Below are 21,587 nucleotides of genomic sequence, written 5' to 3'. Positions count from 1 at the left end.
ACTTCACGCATGCGTGATTTATGTTGGGCCCAATCCACCAAATTGCTTTCCTGTAAAAGCCCCATTAAAATGAAGAGGGGAAAGAAAGCACAAGGGCTCTTATAACATACTAGCTATGGTTGTGTTGCACATCATTGTATATCCACCACATGCTTACTGGAGTATTACGCATAGAAATATTTTGCTTAATGCAAGGTACTGTTGGTTTCTAGGCATGTAAACATATCTGAAACGGGAGTAGGCGGTAGTGCCTAATGATTTTGGGAACGTTTATCCCTAGGCAGGAGAAAGTGATAATATCCCTCTGTGCTGTTTGAAGGAGAGGGCCTTGTGGGGGGACTCTCTGCTAGATGAATGGTTAATGCTGGCTGAGTGATGGGAGTTGTAGACGAAAACATCAGCAGTGCAGCAGGTTGGTTAAAGGTTTGCCAAATTATTTCAGAAGAACATTAGCAGGCAAACGTATAGGGCACTCTTGTCAGTGTGATTAAGAACACAGGATGGCTGACCTGAGAAGTGTTCAAGAACAAACATAAATCAAAATTGTAACAAGCATTCTTGAAAGCAGAATGTGGAAACCTAATGGTAAAACAACACAAACAAAAACTTTTGAGAAAAAATTGATCATATTATTATGAGCTTGGCTATGATGAAAAAAACTAGGATAAAGAGGGGAGACAAAACATTCTGCAAGAAGGAGGAAAATGAATTTGGCCACATATTGCATAATAGACTATGTGCACAAATCTGAAAGGAGGGTTTTATAATTTAATATTTTGCTGGTATTTAACACCTGCATGCATTCGTCACATATTGTGGTGCAGCTAATATATGTTCGGAAATGTGGAACATGGAATGCTTCATAATTTTTGGTCCTGCTCCAAAATAATGACATTTTGGTGGACTATAATAAATGAGATCAAACTTATAACATGGTATGGTTTTCCGATAAGCTCATTAATTATACTATTTAGATATGTCAAGGATCTAGTTTTCCCAGTGGACATGAAATTGTTAACGGATTTGCTAACAACCAGATGCTTATGTAGCAATATGGTATTACTGGAGAAAATATGCTTAGACTTACAATTGAAAACTGGACGGTAACAATACGGAAAGGTTGTATCTATAGTAAAATTCACTAATATTGTGTGAGGGAAGGCAGACAACTTGATCATTTAATTTATTGAAAAGTATAGCAGCTTTGTCATGCATTGGTATTATAAGAATCAAGAGAATATTTGACCGTAAGTATTATTGGAAACTATTTAAATAATAATTGGTACATTTATTGTTTTGTGTGTGTGTGTGTGAGAGAGAGAGAGAGAGAGAATGCTGCTAATTCTGTTATGTATTTTTTATGTGGTGAAAATATTTTTCTCAAAGATTTGAAGCATTATGAATATTAAAAGTGTTTGATAAAATGTTGCCTTCTATTCCAAACAGGAATGCTTCCGTTCCGGGTTCCAGCCAGCCATGCCCCTATTCCGGATACCAGAAGCCAATAGAAGCTCAAGTCAGTCAAGTAAGTCACTCCCTCTCTTTGTCTTTTACAACTGAGTCTCAACCATCTGCAGCTGCAGAGCATGGCCAATTCTCATTGGGCCTTTTCTGGGGCTAAGGGTAGATTATGGTTTTCACATTTTTATTTAAATATTTGTTGTATTTCTTCAGAGTTTCCCTCAGCATGCCATTGCCCCCTCCCCTTTCTCAGTGGCCCTGTTTTGGCTCTGATTCTGTTGGCACTCACCACCTGAGTTTGCTATTAGAGGGAGCGATAACAACATTATCCCCATTTAGTACTGGCAAAACCTTTCGTTCCATATTCCGAAAAGATACTTTTCGGTATTCTAGAGAGATTGCAAATGCAGAACCCTCTACTTTAAGAATGCAACTACATAAACAGAAACTGAGAATGGAAAAGGAATTATTTATTCACAATAATTGCTTAGAATGATTTCAGGAAGCTTTTTTTTTAATACATCAGAATTCACAAAACAAAGCAGATAGCACTGTTTCCAAATTAGACACCAGATTCCTTTTCACACCTTGTAAGTGATATATTTTGGGACGCCAGCTACTACAGAGCCAGAACATTTGTGCAGTCATTTTCCAAGCTGGCTCTGGAAAACTTTACATTCATTTCATCTCCTTGCCTTTTTCTCTCTCAGAATCTTTTTGCTTTCTTCCCTTCGTCTCTTATTAACTGGGTTTCGAGGATCATAAATTTCAAAAGTATCTTCATCTTGCACACTTGCATCTTTCACTTTTCTGGTTTTATCTTCAAAATGGAGCACGTGTGACATCCTGTTAAGAAAAAAGATAAGCACTCATTTTGTTGGCCAGGCTAAACTTAAATGTTTAATGGGAAAATAATGTTTAATGGGAAAATAATGTTAAATGTTTAATGGGAAACATAGGAAAAATCTTATAATAAGAAGCAGTAAACAATTTGCACATTTATACCTTAGATATAATGAAACTGTTAATTTCCACATGTAAAAAGAGCATGATTTTACAAATAAGTGGGTGTGGGGGAAAAACATATTCCTAGCAATGAAAAAGATAATCGGCTAATGTTAATAAGCATTAGCAGAGATGTTGCCTTAGAGATACTCAAGTTATTTTTTCTGGGAAGTTTCCGTCAAAATAATAATGTGCGTAGTTTACCATTTTATACTTTTTATTTTGATACTTTCCCTGTTTTTTGCCCAATAAGCAGCCATAGTACAAAACAAAACCCTTTTTTATTGTTGTATATTAACATAGTAGATGATTTGCAATGTGTCTACTTTAAGCATGACTAAGTCTGGATGCAGCCCAAACTACAAATTAATATATACACCATTTTTATTTTTTAAAAAAGAAAAGCAAAAATATCAGGAATAGTGACATCCTTTTTATCAGCTTGGAATGTTTATCAACTTTCCTATTAATCACACTGTACTTTCCTAAGAATTATGTGTTCGGTATGGGTGGTGCAATAAAAAGGATGAACTCTATAGGAGCCTTTTTATAATCAGTCTGACTGCATCATAAGCCAAGTTTGTTATAAAGATGCATTTCATTCTATGATTAAGCACAGACATTGTTTCTTCAGACAATTCTTTCTTTCTTGCATTATTTACCTGTCTTTACCAAGTTTGTATTAACTCCAGTTAATTAAATTTCCAATGATAATGGAGACTATCAACATGGGTGGGAGTCTTAACTATCATGTTTGGCTCCAAATGGCAGGAAAGTCTGGAATGGCTCAACCTATCAACTCTGACCTTGTTAGTAGGTGAAACTCAGAGAAGAATGTTCCATTCTGTTACCCCACTGAAGAGGATACTCCTCCCCTTCCACTTTCTTGCTAATGACAGATCTAAGAATGGTAGGGTTCCCCTCACACCTACTGAGAAATCAAGGACTTTCCCACATCACAACATGTTGAACTGAATGTAGCTTTACTTAATGCCTTAAGGAGTACCGTATTTTTCGCTCCATAGGACGCACTTTTTCCCTCTTAAAAACTAAGGGGTATGGAGCGAATGCAGGGGGGAGGCAGGCAGGAAAAGCCCCCAAGAGCCACACACAAGCTTTGCGCGGCTCTTGCGGGCTTTTCCCCAGGAGGGAGAAGGGACCGGCACTTCCCGACCTGTTCTGGGGGCTGGGGTCGGGGGAAGCTCGGGCTTCCCCCGCCCCCAGGCCTGCAAGCTCCGGGAGCGGAGGCAAGGCTGCCTGAAACCCCCTGAGCGCAGCGGCAGTTCGCGCTGCGCTCTGGGGGTTTCAGGCAGCTATCCTCAAGCCTTCGGAGCGCAGCAGGAGTTCCCGCTGTGCTCCGAAGGCTTGTGGATAGCCGTCTGAAGCCTGGAGAGCGAGAGGGGTTGGTGCACACCGATCCCTCTTGCTCTCCAGGCTTCGCTTTGCTGGAGAGGCGCTGCACAGTTTTCCCTCTCTGCGCAGCGCCCCTTCAGCGAAGCGGGAGGAGAAATGGAAGGGGCTCCGTTTCTCCTGCCGCTTCGCTGAAGGGGCGCTGAGCAGAGAGGGGGAGAATTTTTTCCCCCTGTTCTCCCCCTCCTATGGTCCGGTGTGTCCTATAGAGCGAAGAATACGGTAATACTTTTCACTGAAGCTGTAAGCTTCATGTGAAAAACTCACTTTATTTCTACCTTCTTTGAGAGTAACCCCCCCCCCAGTTCCTTTTCAACAGCTGGGTTGGTAAATAAAAAAACAGTTTTGCTTAGCGCTTTAGTGTTCCCCCACTGTGCTTTTTGTTTGTGGAAAAGCAAGGTACAAATGCTTGAAATAAATAAAATTAAAATCCTGTGGATCCTTAGGACTAGAATTTTACAAGCAGACTGATGTCAACTAGACCAGCCTTTACCCCAAACTACAACTCCTTTCACCCCAGTCAGTCATTAGCCCTTTCAGGGTTTGGACTCTTCTAGTGGACAAAGAAGTTGAGTGACAGCAGACCAGGCTCTGGGGTGCTAATGGGAATTGTAGTCCAGAACACCTAACCTAGTGGGCACCAGCTTGGAGAAGGCTTCACTAGAATATGCTTTTGACTCAAAAAATATGATGCCACAAAACAGATATAATTTGTGATGCTGGACAGGTTTTCAGTATTGCAATGTATCGCTGGGCAAACATCATTGATCTGGCGATTAAATCATGATGTTCAAAACCCTGCTTCCTTCCACAGCACTGCAAGACGTTGGGGTGAAATCGCTGGGGCTTGCACACGAGTAGGAGAAGCATCAGGGCTGTTCAGCCAAAGGGTGTGTGTGAAACTTCTTGCCCCCCCCAGCTGAGGGAGCGCTGATGCTTCTCTGGCTAATGCGAACCAGTGGCAGGTTGGAGGCTCCATAAAACTGCTTGGCTGAGGCAAGGGCAGCTGCGTGCTCCTCAGCCAAGCACTTTAAAAAAGAGGAGGGAGGAACAAGCTGTATTGGTGCCTCACCAATGCAGCTTGTTTCTCCCTCTGTGCCAGTCTGAGGGCAGAATGGGATGGCGGCTTCACTCAGCGGTATATTGCTGGTGGAACTGCTGCCATGCCTGAATCCCTCGGCTACCAGAGCCTACTGCAGGGAGTCAAGCAGTGGCAGTTTCACCCGCAATATAGTGCCTAGCCGCCATCGCGGTCTGCCCCTCATACTGGTCTTGGGCGATGTATCGATACATTGCCCAGGCTTATTGGATAGCAATACTTTCTCCTGCATTCTTAACCGCAAAAGGTTAGACAGAGGGAACGAAGTTCCAACAGCCGTGGCTTGTCTGAGGGGGGGTGTACCCCGCATCCCAGGGTCACACGTGCAGGCAGACTGTGGCTGCCTGCTGGTGGGGAAGTGTCTCCCTCCGGACCCCACTCCCCACTCCGCGATATCCCTACACGCACCGACCCCTCTCGCTCTCCAGGCTTCAGGGATAGCTGCCTGAAGCCTTTGGAGCGCAGCGGGAACTCGCGCTGCGCTCCGAAGGCTTCGGGTTCCTTTTGCTGAAGCCAGGAGAGCAAGACTCTCCTGGCTTCAGCCAAAGGAACCCGAAGCCTTTGGCGTGCAGTGTGAGGTCCTGCTGTGCTCAAAGGCTTCAGCCACGAGCCTGCCTGGAAGCCGGAGGAGGAACAGAAGGGTCTCCTTCTGTTCCCTCTCCAGCTTGGCTTGAAGGGGCGTTGCACAGTTCTCCCTCTCTGCGCAGAGAGGGAGAACTGTGCAGCGCCCCTTCAGCGACGCGTGTGCCTTAACCGGGTGCAGCCTCTTCGGGCTTGGGGAGCCTTCATCCCGCTGCCCTGAAGAGGCTTGGCGTGGTTATCCCAGAAGCCAGAACAGCCACACGGTATCCCAGAAGCCAGATCCCTCTTGCTGTTCTGGCTTCTGGGATTCAAAATATATATTTTTTCTTGTTTTCCTCCCCCCCCAAACTAGGTGCGTCCTATAGAGCGAAAAATACAGTACTCTACAAGTGGTACCTCGGGTTAAGTACTTAATTCGTTCCGGAGGTCCGTTCTTAACCTGAAACTGTTCTTAACCTGAAGCACCACTTTAGCTAATGGGGCCTCCCGCTGCCGCCGCACCGCCGCTGTGCGATTTCTGTTCTCATCCTGAAGCAAAGTTCTTAACCCGAGGTACTATTTCTGGGTTAGCAGAGTCTGTAACCTGAAGCGTATGTAACCCGAGGTACCACTGTATACACAAAATTTGATTCCCTTCCTTGATTTTTGTTGCTTTAACTTTTGTATTCTACTCACCTGCTGTCCCTCTATGATGTTCTAATGACTATTAATGACTGTTTTTTATGCTTTTAGTATTCTGTTGTAAGGCACTCTGAGCACCTTTTCTGAGGCAGGAAAAGAGCCTATGCATTTAAAAGTAATTTTCAAAGACATCTTCAGAGCTTCGCAGTCAGCGGAAAGTCCTACTTTGAGCAATGATACTTTCTCCCAAGCAGCTGTGTGTTAGTAAATAAGGCAGTAAGGAAGAACATGCAATAGGTAATGGAACAATTAACATATATGACAGCTCTGAGATCACATACATCCCTTGTTTTATCTGAAAGCAAAAGTACACTACAAATGATTACAAAAATAGTTCCATCTGTTTTTCTTTCATCCTTCTTGAAAGGAGGGAGAGGGAAGGGATTTGAGTAACAGACCAGTTGTGATTCCCAGCACAAATTCCTGTGCCGTGTGCCTCCATAAATCACTAATTGTAGTGAACTGAAAGCATGCTGAAATTTTACAGTCTCCTATGAGAATACATATCCAGACTTGTTATAGAGTTGTTTCCAGTATATAATGCCCTGATATTTTAAAATATTGATTGTTGGAGGATGAACAATTTTAGTACTGTGTGTTGATTTACTGCTTCTAGCTATTTTATGGCAACTTTGCATTTTTAGCTTGTAACTTAAAGATACTTTGATGTAAAAACTGTTAAGTTAAACAAATAAATTAATGAACAAACACACCAGTATTCTAAGCATTTGTTTCATCAATCACATCCAGCATTCAGCACTATTTCTTTTCTTATACTATGTTTGGTCTAGTGTAGCTATCACATAACAAAAACACCGGTTGTCAAATACGCCTCTGGTCCCAGGGGGTGCAATGTCGCAAGGATCAAAATTAACTGAGGGAGGACTTGGCTACCTCTCTCCCCTTTGGTTATAATATGGGGGAAAGTTCCACATTCTGCCTCCTAACCTAATCCAGGGGCCTCCTCATCAAATCCAGGGGCTAGAGAGATGGAAATGTACATACCTTCTGCAGCAGATGCCTGGGCTTCATGTTTTGGGATTCTTGCCTTAAATTAAACTGAACTAATACATCAAAGATTAGTTCAGAATGAAAGCAGGCGTCTAATACTGATTTAATTCTCTGTGACCACATGGGGGGAGATAAAGTAGTCTAATGATGGCATCTTACGTTTTTTAAATGGACTATTTAAAATAAAAACAGTCATAAAAGCCTTTCTGAATAATAATAAAAAATGTTTTCACCACCCACTGAAAAGTAGGTTTGCAGCTCTTCCTAGGTGCCACCAGTGAAAAGGCTATGCTCTTTGCAACTGCCAATTGGATAGTTGCTAATGACAGGTCAGGGAGCAGTGCCACTTATATCAGTCTCAAGACTTGAGAGGCTCTGTGTAGCCACATATGGTCTTAAGATAGTGCTGGACCATTTTGGGTAGATGGACCATTGAAATAAGCTCCAAATGCTTAAATGAAGGAGAACTGAAACAGGTAGTTTACCTGACAGTTAGAAAGAAAGATCAGAATCACAGAGGCAGAAGGAGCAGACGATGGGAGGGAGCAGACATAATAGGGGAGCAAAGCAACAATTTCTTCCAGTGGGTCAGAGTAATCAGCACAAGTGGTGAAACTCCATGCTGTCTACATTGACTATAGGTGGAGGTTGATGGTTCTCAACTTACTATCCAAAACACAGACAATGAGAGCAGACAGGATGAGTTATATTGTCAGTTAATTTTGTAACCAATTCTGCCTTATACTTTGAGAATGACTGTTGTAGACTATCCCTTCCTTTATACTCTCAAGTATATAGAGACTGGTTGCTGAAGGCTTCAGAGGAATCAGTGATGGATATAACTACCAAATGCTTTGGCTCTGGTCACCCTCAGCATATTCATGACCTCAGCTTGCACTCTCTTGCTAATGCTCTTCTGGGCTCTGGCTGAACATTAAACACACATGGATGACAGCACAGAATCCAGTGCAGTCTTGCATTTCCGAGGCCTTGCAGCAGACCTGACCTTTTTAAGGGGCGTTAATTAGATGCCCTCCATCCTCCAACTTTGAAATATTTTAGAAAAGACATCAACAAAGCCCTGAAATTTCAGAAGAACTCTGTTTCCAGTCACCAAGACAAGCTAGTCTGAGCATTTGAGAGAAATGGGTGCTAACACAATCATATTGCTAGAAGGAGGCAGACCCTTAGCCAACAGATTGCTCTAATGAAACTACAAAGGTTGTCTACAACTGAAGAACAAAAGTTTTGACCATTCTATTTTGTATGTCCCCAAAGTATATTGAAGTAGAAGGCACAACCGCAAGTGCTGCCTTAACAAACGGATGCATGCACAAAGCAAAGGCTGGTTACAAATATGTACAATGCCAGGATAAACATCATAGGCTGAAGAGATAGTGAAGAAAACCTACAAATCACTTTCATATTTAAAATCAAATTAGTTTAGAATGATTAATCATATTGCAAAGCACACCAAAGACATGACTATTGTAAATAATCACCACTGTATTTTATATGGTATGTCGGGTTCACCCTTTCAGTATAGCTGAAAGAGGAAACAGCTGGCTTTTTAAACTTTCTGACAGCTGTTGCAGTGACTTCCAAAAATACATTAAAAGAATTTCCAAGCTTTGACTTTCAAAGCTTTATTTGTAAGGTAGACCTTAACTATGTCACAGAGACCTTTATTTGTTTCGTTGCTAATGTTCCATCTCTACAATGTGTATTGTTAAGTAATGAATTACTTTCATTAAAAACTCTGAACATTACACCCAGATTCTACACATCTTGGAACCAAGTCCCCATGATTTCCGAGAAATCTGTTTCCCAGCTTGCAAAGGGTGGCTATCTAGAACCCTAAGTCTAGGAAGGGAACTTATTACAAATGATGCATAAATTGAAGTGTGTCTGTTTCCTATGCCCAAGACAGTTTTAAAAACCTGGATGAATTTAAAGCTGGTTGGCATATCTGCTGCATGTGTGTCGCAGTGCACCAGGTGCCATGGGGATCTACCGGTAATCAGAAGCCTTATGAACTAGGCAATGTTCCTTCCTGCCGCACTAGCAGGGCTAACTGGTCAGAGGAGGGAACTTGAGACCAGCCTTTCCCAGCCTGGCGGTCTTCAGATGTTTTGAACTACAAATCCCAGCAGTCCCAGTCAGTATGGCCAATGGGCAGGAATGATGGGAAATGTCAGTCCAAAACTTCTGCAGGACACCAGGTTGGTGGAGGTTGCTCCAGGCACTTGCCATCCCTTGACCAAGTCATTGTGTTTGGCATTGTGACATGTGTGAGGAAGCAACAGAAATGTGCTCTTTGCTTTATAGTGCTCTCAATCTGCCATCTCAAAAAGGGCAATAAAAGCAGGAAAAGTATGCCTTTAAACCTTGGAACATTCCAGAAAAGGCTGTGAATCACTGTATTTGAAAAGTCAGGACCGCAAAAAACGACAGAGAGAAAATGTTGCAACACTTCTCCCCCATTTGCCCCAGAACTGCAGTGCACAAAGCAGGCAGGCAGACAAAACAGACGAGTGAATCCACCGATCAAAGTAACAAAGGTCTCCTTCCCCAGGAAAAGAAGTGTTAGCTGTTCTGGAAGAATGAACTCACTGGCACTCTTTTCATTTCCAGCAGAGTAGCGGGTGGCACAGGAAGAGGAGAGACAGATGAGAAGCAGAGGAGACCAAGAAGACAAATAAATTGCAGAAGAAGTTTAAAGAATGGAAAGGGGAAGAGAGACAGAAAGGAAATGACCAAACAGAAAATAAAAATGGGAATATTTCTGATCCTAAGCTATGTTAGACATGTTTAAACCCACTGAAATTGGTTCAGATGTGCCCAACTCTGCACCATGCAGAAAGTTAGCAACATCAGGAGAGAAAGAGAACCACTATGAATTACCAGTGAAAGGTTAGTCAAAATTGCACCCTTTGCTTCGATCTGATTAGCCTATTCTGTGCACATTAGAAAAACAACTATGATTTGTTTCTGCTGAATAAATTAGTAGGTTAGGAGTAAACTAAAAACTACACTGAATGAGATTGCTGCTACTTGGGTGCTTCAAAGCACAGCTGCTTCATATAGAAGAGGAATTCAAGTTCTTGGCTTTCCTGCTGGATGGTTTGACTGAAATTTTGAAATCGCGATCCTTGCTTGCCACTTAGTGGAGAGCTCATAGGATCAGGCCCAGAAAGCACTAGGCTTTCTAACATCGCCCATCTACTGCCAGTGCACACCACACCCTCCTTTCCATTTCATTTGACCACCTAAAGCGAACCTCCTGTAAAAGCCTCAGCAAAATTAAAGAAAGCTCTGCAATGACAGTACTTGGTGGATTGCAATTGTAATCTCCAAGTGCAAGCCCTGCAAATCTTAAAGTGTACTTTAAAAGCCTAGTGGGAGTATTTAATCAATCACAAGAGAGGGAGACTTTGGTACAAAACCAAAACTGTGATAAAACGGCTAATTAGTAGATGCAATGGAAGAAAGATGGATGTACTGTCTCTAAATTCCAAACAATAAAACTAATTACTGGAGAGAATGCATAAACAATCTCTCAGGGCCTTAATGAGGTCCCCCACAAGGTAACAAATCTCCTTAACTCTGAAGCAATGGAAGTGGATAAATACATTCCTGATTTACAAATGTACTCAAATACTGCATTGTATACTAAAAGGGGGGTAGCAGGTATCACAGCCTCTAGACAGAACAACTTCTTCATTGTCACCTGGCAGACGACATCAAAGGAGATGCAAGATTTCATTGCTGGAAGGAAGAACTAACAACTCACCACTGGTTCTTGTTTGGTGGTTTGTTTAGCTAGGTTCTAGAGCACTTGTGTCACTGTTGTTATTTTAATAGATTTCTTACATGTCACAATTTTAAAAATGCAGTATTACAGTAAGTTTTAAATTTAAGAATTCACCACTGGAAAAATAGGGTGGGTCCTAATGTCTGTCTGTCTATTTCAGGTGTCAAAGGCCCAGGTAAAGAGACACGTCTTCAGCATATACTAAAAACTATGCAATTAAGATGCCAGATGCCCCTCTGTGGGAAGGGAACTCCACAGCTTAGGGCTGCCACTGGGAAGCAGGAAGTATTTCACAAATCTGTGCCTAAAACGCTTAAAACTTTAAACACTAATGTGAACACCTTGAACTTGGTGGGCCAGGAAATGAACCGGCAACTAGTGCAGCTGTTATAAAGTAGGAGTTACGTAAGTTAAAAATGGAAGCCCAGCCAGGAGTCAGCATGTAAGCTGAGTGTGGGGAAATTCAAGCTTGCCTGGAAGGTTTCCGCTTCCTTAAAAAACTGTCTCACACAAGCCAGCATCAGAAAGCAAGGATTGCCAGCTGACCTTCCCTGAAGAGCACCAGAGGATCATCTTTAGAGTGTTAATGTGAGAGGGAAAGCAAATCAACAAAGGTTGCCAACCAAGAAGAGTGATCATGACTGGGTGCTTAACATGAGGCTCAGCACAAACAACCAGGTATTTTGCACCCTTACATTGCCCAGTTAACTAGAGCCCACTTGGTCACTTATTCCCTTTGAGCCAAAAGTGTTTGGACTTTGAGCAAACATTTCAAGCCTCTGGAACACTGAACACAAGTTCAGTGGTTACACTTTCCTGCCTTCTTCCTGTTTGGCCAGGGCTCCTAAGTTAATAATAATAATAATAATAATAATAATAATAATAATAATAATAATTTATATGCCACCTATCTGGCTGGGTTTCCAGTAACACACACACACATGCACGCACAATTCTACAGATAAGGGCCAAAGTGTAGTGTCCCTCCTTTCAAATCTGCTCTCATTATTATGGGATCTTTACGTTTAATTCTAGGTTAGTTTCTATAGGAAACTAAAAGTAACACATACATAGCCTGTCTGTAAAGCACAAATGAACATCTTAACCAGGAAGGTGTGGCCAGTGGAATTCACAGGTGGCCTTCTTCAGCCTCTACTACAGGGGAACAGAACCACCAATTAAGTTGATCAAAGCCTTTCTTGACAGGAAGGGCCACTTTGAGAGGTGAATAAAGCTTTGAAGGTTACATTTCTATGAGAGGGATGGGGAGTTAGATTATTTTGGAGAGCCCGACTTGTAATTTGCATGATACAATGACCATTTTGAAATTTAATGAACTAGCTTGGTTAATTAGAATAGAATGGAATGTACTTACAGTGAAACCCCATAGATACAGGTACACGATTACAAGGCTCATTTCTGGTACAGTAACTGACTTTAATTTTGTGTCTGACCAGAGCAAAGGAACGGGCCAGACCTGGCAGCAGAATATGTGCTCTTACTACAGAGGTTCTTTTCCCTCTTGGCCACAATTTCAGGGGGAAAAATGCTTGCGCCACACCAAATTTTTAATTGATAAGAAATACACTGGAAAACAAAAAGAAATAACTCCTAGCAATACTTGATTTATAGCACAGAACACAACTACTTTATAATATGATCATCCAGACAGTATAACACAATGCAACTACGTAAGAACATGAGTCATTCCCATAATTTAATTATAAATGAGCATCTTGCATACGCACCTTAATTATGTATACAAACTCAAGGACAGGTGTGAGCTTGTTTTTGCTGGGTAATCTCATTTATATTAGGTCTAATTTGAGACAAAAAACCTCTCATCTCCTCATTAACACAAAGAAGCCTTTCTGTTTTCTGATCTTTCTTATTTGTCAGAGTTGGAAAATCCCTGTTCACAACAATATGTCATGGAGAACTATAGAAGAATAGCCAATGCTCTTTAAGAGAGTCGTGGATATTGTTTCTGGTTGTATTTCCTAGACATATATTACTATACTATACTATACTCCTGAAATATTATTATTTTTTATTGTCCTTGAATCTTCCTGCCACGCTTGCCATCCTCCCCTGCCACACCCTTTGAGAACCATTCTCTTACTACATGGCAACAGCACCATCCCTTTCTGAAAGGGATGTGAAGGAGCAACAGAATTACAGGCATGAATAAAGCTGGTTTATGCTGAGCCAGACCTTTGATCCATCCAACCTAGTATCGTCTACAATGACTGGCAGTGGCATTCCAGTGTTACAGGCTTTCCCAGCCCTACCTGGAGAGGCCGGGGATTGAACCTGGGACCTTCTGCATGCAAAGCAGATGCTCTACCACTAAGCTATGGCCCTTCCCTTTTAAATAACGTTGTGATGCTCCTGCCGTGTTCAGCTGAGTTGGGCTGAGGAGCAAGCGTCAGAGTGCAGCCTGCCTCATGCTGCTTGTGCACGCCTGTTCTGATGTAAACACTTGCATCAATGCACATACCTTCATTGCTACATCTGGTCACAGGCCAAAGGGCATTTAAGCAACTGAACCCCCACCCCATCATCCTCAAGCAGAAATCAGGTTGATAACTGATTTGCTTTGTAAAGGAGCTTCCACATATTTATCTCTCCCCCACCCCCAGTCTTTTAAGAGGCCCAATGTGGTCATTTTGCTCTTAAAACATTCTGAACGACTTGTCTAGTGGGATATTAATGTGTCTATGAAAAGCCAAGCTACCAGAACTCACAGCACTGACATACTGCTACTTGGAAGGGGGGGGAAACAAAACGCCGACTGGGTTTTGCAATAGCATCAGAAACACAGACATATAAAACCGTTATGATTTATGCTTCCAGTATTTCCACTGTGCAAGGCACAGACATGATGCCTTTGTTCTATTGTTTACAGGAACAGTTCACACATACACTGTATTTAAAACATTTCCCAAAACTGCTGAAGAAACATACTTCAAATGTTTTGATAAAAGAAGATTGACCAAGTGTTTCAAAAAGAGAACATACCAGTACTGCAAACGGATAGGAGACATGATAATGTGAAGGCCAGATGTCATCCCAGACAGCACAATGATGTACACAATGTTACAAAGCGGGTCTTATAAGATACAGGAACCTCCTTACTAGATCAGATCAATAATTCAATTAGTCTACAATCCTAGTTCACATTCTTAAGTATTCTGCTGACCCCCAGACCTCAGAGCACGTTTTACACAGTAAGTAAAGATCAGAGTAGCTGGGGGGGGGGGAACACCCTAAATGGTACCATAAGTATAACAGAGGAATGACTGAAAGCCTCTTCTCAAACAGACAATTATGAAGAGAGACCAAGTTCTTCAATCAAAATTTTATCTAGTGCAGTCAGCTCTGGCTTTTATGTCTGGGCTGGAAAAATCCTAGATGTCTGGGCATGGAGGTGCCTACATATGTGATGCTGGGGCCCAACGTTAGAAATTATTTCCCAAAGGATTTCTTAGAGAACACGTACATAACCACATAGGGGTTGAGTCACATTTCTTGGGCATCACAGAATTGACCTGGCACAAAGGCATGTTGTACTTTGAGGGTGCAATCTGACAAGTACTGCATTTTTTCCCCAGCCCCATCTACTCCCCATGGAAGAAACAGGAGAAATACTTGGTAATTTCTTTTCTCCTAGAGGTATTTTCTAGCCACTCAGTGGGCACTGGAAGCACCATAGCAGTGACCCAGTAAGTGGAAGTCCTCTATGGGGTAATATGGCTGATAGGAACTGGTGCAGCTATGGCATGGGCTGTGCAGTCGACACCTGGAGGGGGGGAACCTCTGGCCCTCCACATGCTGTTGGTCTTCAACTCTCATCAGCCCCAGCCAGCATGACTTAATGGTTAGTAATGATGGGAGCTGTAGTTTGGCACACCATGGATTCCTTATCCTAGGTCTGCACAATTAACACTCTGAAATATGCAGGTGCCTACGTAAAACAACAATGATAACTGCATATTTCCCCACAATCCCACTTTGACCATTTCTGCACACAGCGAGGAAGTTCATCTTGAGGTATAAAGCCAATAAATCTTTCATGATTACTTCAAAAGCATTAAGATTTCTAGTTTGTTCACAAACTGCTACATGTCTCTAGGTTATCTCAATGGGGTTTCAGCTTTGCATGTGCTAAGCAGACAAGCTGCAGAACCCAAATGGTCAGATGCCTGGCTCAAACAAACACACACTAAAAAATATGTAAGAGAAATGTCATTTCTTCTGAAACATGAAACTTCTCAACAGTAAAAATTACAACTCTGGCAGAAGAAGCTTTTGGACATTATGCAACACCCCCCCCCCCCGGACAGGAATTAATCAATAAAGGCTTTGACCACTGTGCACAAATGTGATTAAGAAAGTTGCTTAATGCATACTTTTAATCAACTTGAGTTGAGAACATGCAAGGGGAGAGTTAATTAGAAAAAATGACTACACTAGTGAAGCTTATCAGCTACTTATCAGCTACTTATTTATCAGAATAACTTTCAGTAAATGGTATGACATACTGTACAAAAATCGTGTTCAAATCCAGTTTGAGCTGTTTGATAAAATATATTTGGACATGAAGACCTAGGTTCCAATCTCACTTCAGATATGAATGCATTAGGTGGACTTGGGAAATTATCATCTATTTGGCCTTTTTAAAAATGTGAATAACTGGTTATTCCACAGATAAAACACTGAATGTTTCCCTGTCTATAGATTAATGTTATTGCTGTTTCATCAATCTTTTATATAAGGTGACGTAGAGGGAACCCCCTAGATTGAACCTCTATTGGAAGGAGCACCTACTCCTATTTTACTCTGCCTGCTCTTCAAGATTTTCTTCTGAGGCCCTTCTCCATGTACCTCTGCCATCAGAGATAGAAAAATCATCTAAACATTGGTCTCCAGCAAATGGGTTGAGATGCACTACTGGGCTGCAGCCTGATCTAACATGGGACACAACCAGAGCCCAACCACCATAAAAACACATGACAATTTTATATATATATATATTTTTAAAGTGTCCCCAAATGCATGTTTGGGCTAAAGGTGGGTCCCAAGTCTGAAAAGGCTGAAGACTACTGATCTAAAAGGACTTCCTTGTCAGTGGTGTCTGAGTTATGGAATGACCTCTCCAACAGAATGCCTACTATCATGTAGGTGTCAGAATTTTTTTTTTATTTAACCAAGGCATTTTAATGTATGTTACTAATTTAACTAAGCAAGAGTTAAGTCTTACTTGCTGTTTTCTTGTTTTAACACATGTTTTTATTTGTTTTATGCTGTACATGACCCAGACATCTGATATGATGAAGGGTGGTATAAAAAATATTTTAAATCAACCAAATAATAATGAAAATCATGCCTGGACAGAGCAACATAATAATAAATATAAATGAAGTAGTTAGACTGTTCTGACTTATCAGCAAGTCCAGGCTTTAGGAATAGTGCTTTTAGTGGATGATTGACAAACTGGAAAAATGTTCAGAAAGCAACTAAGAAGGCAAAAAAAAATTGAATGCCAGACTTATGAGGCAAGGACGAAGGAACTGGCTATGTTTAGTCTATAGGAAAGAAGGGAGGGGGGGGGAGAGAAAAGCTTAATTATACTAGTAAATAATGGTTAGATTTTTATCCATGATGAAATTCAAATAAAGTGTATTAATCAGTTTCATCAATCACTAATGTGTGCACATAGAAATGTAACTTTGTAGAAAAATTACTGGCAAAGCAGTTTGATTTATTCCTAGTTTTGCCTCTTACTCTATACTCTCTAAGAAACACCAATTGCCTAGACTGGAAAAATGGCCTTTAGAGCTGGGCTCAAAATACAGAAATCAGAGTCAACCCTGTTCTACAGATAAGCATGTTGCAAAAACGATGTTCCAAGGAACCTTGAAGTGTCTCAAGAGACGGTGAATTTTTCCTTAATGATAAAATGTGAGGTCAAGGTGCCCAAGGGACAGCTTGTTCACCATTACATATCTCTTGCTATGGTGAAGTGTAGCTTTAAGGTAACTGCAGGGGCAAAAGGGAGCCCTGCATTCTGATTGTTCCATCTGCTTGCCCACTGCATGCTGTTCTGGCGGTTCTGCAGACCCGCTCCCCCACCCCCAACCAATTTGTGAAGGGCAAGGGAGAAGATGTGGGAAAGACACATTGCACTAGTGGGACTCAATGTGCTGGCTCCCTCTAGTGCACATACTCGCTTGAATCTGGCCCAAGTTATTAGCAATTACATAGGGCCTTTTGAGAGTGCATTGGGATTTCCATATATCATATATACCCCACCCTCCACGGCCAAGAACGGGCTCAGGGCGACTAACATCAAATACATTTAAATACAATCGAACAATTGATTAAAATACAGCTTAAAAATTAGAATCGGGATAAAATTAAATGACTGCCCACGAATTACAACCATAGGGGTTGGGAACCTCAAGTATTCATCAGGGCCAGCTATCCATGTTGGTTCCACATGAGCCGATAAAGGGCCAAACAGGTAACTTACAGGGTCCCATAGAGGGGGGTCAAACTGGGCCCAGGACACCCCGTTTTCTTGTGCAAGATCTTGGCAGCCATTTTGTGTGCCATAACCTTGCACTCTTTCATGCTGTGCTCTTGTCCCGAAAAAGCACTTTTTCAGGGCTGCATAAGATCTCGCCCCCTAAAAGCACTTTTTCGGGGCAAGAGTGAGGTGCAGGTCAAGTAACTCACCCGAGAGCATCCTGGAAGATGTGCATCCCAATTTTGTGTTGGAAAAAGTTGGAAGGTATGTCCTGGTCCATCCATAGGTTGCTGCTCAGCCAACTAGCCACAAGAGGATTAAAATTGGAATGGAGAACTTGTAGCCCTCCATATGTTGTTGGACTATGACTCCCACCAGCCCCTGAGCAGGGGCTGAGGAGATTTGTAATCTAACAGCATCTGGAGGGCTGCTGGTTCTCCATGTCTGGACTAAGGAAAAGACAAAATATGCAAAAATTGTGGGACCTCTGTTGGTCACAACAGTGACCCAAGCCAATTGCATTTGTGAGCCGTATAATAAAGGGTCTTCTTCTTAATGTTGGGTGACAGGGTAAAGACATCTCTTTGGGCTACCAAACTCTCAAGGACCCAAATGCTTGCATGCTTGTGATAAACTCTTGGTATCCTATGACTCATTGTAACTTGTTATGCTTATGTCCTGTTCTTCCAAGGAATTCAGCTCAGTATGCATGGGGTCTGTTTTATTATTTGCTCATGTAATGGAGCCATCTATTTTGTTGCACTGTTTATGACTCATGTTTTGATGCCTTAGTGGGGAATTAAGATCTTAGGTTGTCACCCCATCTCCAAGATTTTGTCAGAGCTGGAAATAAATTCTTAATCTGACTTTTCATACAAAGTTTAACTTGTAATTATTATAACATTTATGAGTCCTTGGAAATTTTTATTCAAGCCAGAAGAAAGGTCCTTAGCATGTAAATGCTTTAGGAAGCATTCAAAACTCAAGCACATCTAAGTTTGGAATGCAGACATTGAACAGCCTGATGCTACATACTCAAAGACCAGCCAGGGAATGCATTTAACTATCTTGCTTCAAATATTAACTCAGGTTGTGCATGCTTTTGAAATGGCTGGAGTAATCACTTCCAGAGTGGAATATGTTTATATAACAGTCACCCAAACCAACTTAATCTGGATTTAAACAGAAAATTAAGCCCCATCGTCAAAAATATTTAACCACCTAGCAGACAAGAACTAAGTCCATTGCATTAAATTGTCAAATTGGGGCAAGACTGTGCTGGATGAAAGCTGTACTCTCTACTCAAAATGGAGAAAGAAGGAAAGTCAATATTCACAAACGGGGTGCATTATATATATATATATATATATATATTTCTTTACAAGAAGGCAAGAAGGATGTATTGAAACACCTTAGGAAACTCTCAGCCCTCCTTATGCAATGGATCCTAGGTGGAAAGAGTAGCGTGTTTTTGTTCAATACACATTATGAGACATTATTTTCCATGTGTCATTTGCAGAACTAGATTTTTCACCCTATGCTTACATAGATAATCACTGTTAAGTTTTTTGTCTCTCATCTGGAGTTTGCTGTGTCTGAATTTTTATACTCTAGGTGTCATTAGAATTTCCAGTTTCTTTCTATTTATTCATCTAGGCTAAACATATGCAACACTGTTAGTAACACGCTACCAGTGAGATCATAGAACTGTAGCATTCGAAGGGACCCAACCCCATTCTAGTCTGACCCCTTGCAATGCAGGAACCACAGCTGTCATTATGACTGGTGTTGTGTTTGTGTGGAGAATGAGAGAGATCTGTGGGAGTAGAGGAGAGACACAATGGTTTGAGTGGTGGTGACATATGACAGAGTCTTCTCTGTAGTGGCCTCCATGTTATGGGGTTACCTCCCCTCTGAGGTGCAGCTGGCATCATCAAGATGCACTTCTTTACCTAGGCTTTTGTTTGAAGTGATATCTTTCCTCCTTCTGCACTGCTGGGCATTACTGCTCTCCTCTTCTATTACTCTGATACTGGTTGTTTTTGTGATTTTTAATTTTATTTTAGTAACCCTCTCGTACATTGTACTTAATTTAACTGTGATCTTTCTATAACCCAGACTAGGACCATTTGGTGAAGGGCGGGCTGTAAGTCCAAACAATAGGGAAATAAACATTTTTCTTTAAGTCTTTGTGATAGATATGACATCCCTATTGGTGGAGGCAGAGTCACTTGATAGCAAGGATGATGGATTGTAACACTGTCCCTAAGTGCAGTACAGTGGTACCTCGGGTTAAGTACTTAATTCATTCCAGAGTTCTGTTCTTAACCTGAAACTGTTCTTAACCTGAAGCTTTAGCTAATGGGGTCTCCCGCTGCTGCCGCGCTGCCGGAGCACGATTTCTGTTCTGATCCTGAAGCAAAGTTCTTACCCGAGGTACTATTTCTGGGTTAGCAGAGTCTGTAACCTGAAGCGTATGTAACCTGAGGTACCACTGTATAGTACTTTACCCAATATGAATGGGTAGAATCCAGTAATGTGTGCTTGTGGACACTATTGGGATGGAGGCTAAATCTGTGCATCTGTGCATGGTGACTCCAGTATCTGGGACGAATAATAGGACAAATGCATCTTGGATTCCATCCTGCTTGCTTTGTTCTACAGAACTCAATGAGGGGCTCTGAACACTGAGCCAGACTCTAGCTGCATAAATACAACCACTCTGGGTTGGACAGAATTCAGAGGGTTGGCGTATGGATACATGCATGACTATGCCAAGGCAGAGGGTTTCAGAAATCATAGAAAGCTTTTCTTAGTGAAGAAATAAATGAGTCTCATCCTTCCAAGTGGTTGGGGGAAAAACAATGGCGAATTGAAAGGCAGGCGTTTGCTCTTGCGCTCTGTCTGTCTCGGCATTTATGCACATCTGCCACCACCACCACTACCTATGAAACATATGTGAGCCTGCAATGCTTTTCGATCTGCATTTGTTCATCAAACTCATGAAACACGCTGTTCAGGAGCCAATGAAACTGAATCTTGTGGGTAGCCCCATTGGAAGCTCTTTGGGAAACTGAGCGACTGTCCTTACTTTATCCCCCGGGACACGTTAAAAAAAGAAAAGAAAAAAGATGGAAGCTTTGAAAGAAAAATCCAAAGGCAAGTCAAAAGCACCTCGTTAATAATGGTCATGAAAATAGTTGAGTGTCAAATTTATCAGCACTGAACACCTCAACTTCAGCAGCTGCCAAGAAAAGATGAGTAAAAGCGGCAACTGCGATTTCCATGCCAAAACTAGGTTTGTCCTGCAGAAGGGGTCTGCGAAGCTTTGCACGAGGCTCCATCAACAACCCTGCAAATGCCCCGTCAGCGTTTACGACCTGCACTTTATATGCACTTTACATTCTACATCCCGGGTTTGTGGAGGGAAGAGAATGATCGCTGCAGAGCTGCTGCTGAGCTTCAGACGACAGAGAGATGTCCCAACAAGAGTTTCTGAACTTTAGAACAAAACTCTATACTATCAAGCACGCCTTAGATCTTTTAACAACACTTCCCCAAATGCCTTGTAAAACAGTAAAGTCTGGTTGTAATTATCAAGCACCATACACACACTGTTTACAGTAGAGTTGTAATTTTTTAAAAATGTTTTTGCACAGAGAAGTAAAATACTTCTGAAAAGTACCCAAACGTCTACTGTGTTCCATGCCAACAGGGCAATTCAGCCAAAAATGCAGAGAGGGGAGAGATTGCCAAATAAAAGAAAATATAACAAATTGGTAATGGCTTCTATCTTGACAGAAAATGAAAATTATACCTCAATGTGTGGCCACTCATGTGGACACATAAGAATGTCTTACAGGCAATCATTTTACTTCAGATAACACACCCTGACAGTGGTGCACGGCATACTGGCTGGCTTTCACTTTCCATAAAAGCAGCAACCGTAACCTATAAAATGGTCTAGGAATCATATAATTTATGCATATCCC

The 21,587-nt window shown here is 41.7% G+C and overlaps 1 protein-coding gene, 1 long non-coding RNA gene and 1 other non-coding gene across 8 annotated transcripts in view; 1 reads left to right on the top strand and 2 right to left on the bottom strand.

The window, feature by feature from the left end:
* Nucleotides 1–21,587, bottom strand: part of CWC27 (CWC27 spliceosome associated cyclophilin) — a 126,960-nt gene that overhangs the window by 10,344 nt on the left and 95,029 nt on the right. For 3 of the 6 annotated variants that reach the window (XM_053407873.1, XM_053407871.1, XM_053407876.1), the window contains exon 14: nucleotides 1,911–2,307. The exons of 2 other annotated variants lie outside the window; for them this stretch is intronic. In XM_053407873.1, coding sequence (XP_053263848.1) covers nucleotides 2,145–2,307 — 163 coding nt within the window. In that variant the 3' untranslated portion in view covers nucleotides 1,911–2,144. Of the gene's footprint in view, nucleotides 1–1,910; nucleotides 2,308–12,499; nucleotides 12,651–21,587 lie in introns of those variants that run through there. One more of the 6 variants, XR_008332673.1, reaches the window with a different exon arrangement.
* Nucleotides 1,198–10,044, top strand: LOC128423110 (uncharacterized). The gene is made up of 2 exons (XR_008332674.1): nucleotides 1,198–1,525; nucleotides 9,884–10,044. It is a non-coding gene; the product is annotated as an uncharacterized LOC128423110 (long non-coding RNA).
* On the bottom strand, nucleotides 13,356–13,430 carry TRNAA-UGC (transfer RNA alanine (anticodon UGC)). The gene has a single exon. It is a non-coding gene; the product is annotated as a tRNA-Ala (tRNA).

This window comes from Podarcis raffonei, chromosome 11 (genome assembly GCF_027172205.1).
Source record: "Podarcis raffonei isolate rPodRaf1 chromosome 11, rPodRaf1.pri, whole genome shotgun sequence".
In the NCBI taxonomy this organism is placed as follows: Eukaryota; Metazoa; Chordata; class Lepidosauria; order Squamata; family Lacertidae; genus Podarcis; species Podarcis raffonei.
The sequence above is the reverse complement of the archived record's forward strand: the minus strand, read 5'-3'. Positions and strand labels throughout refer to the sequence as shown.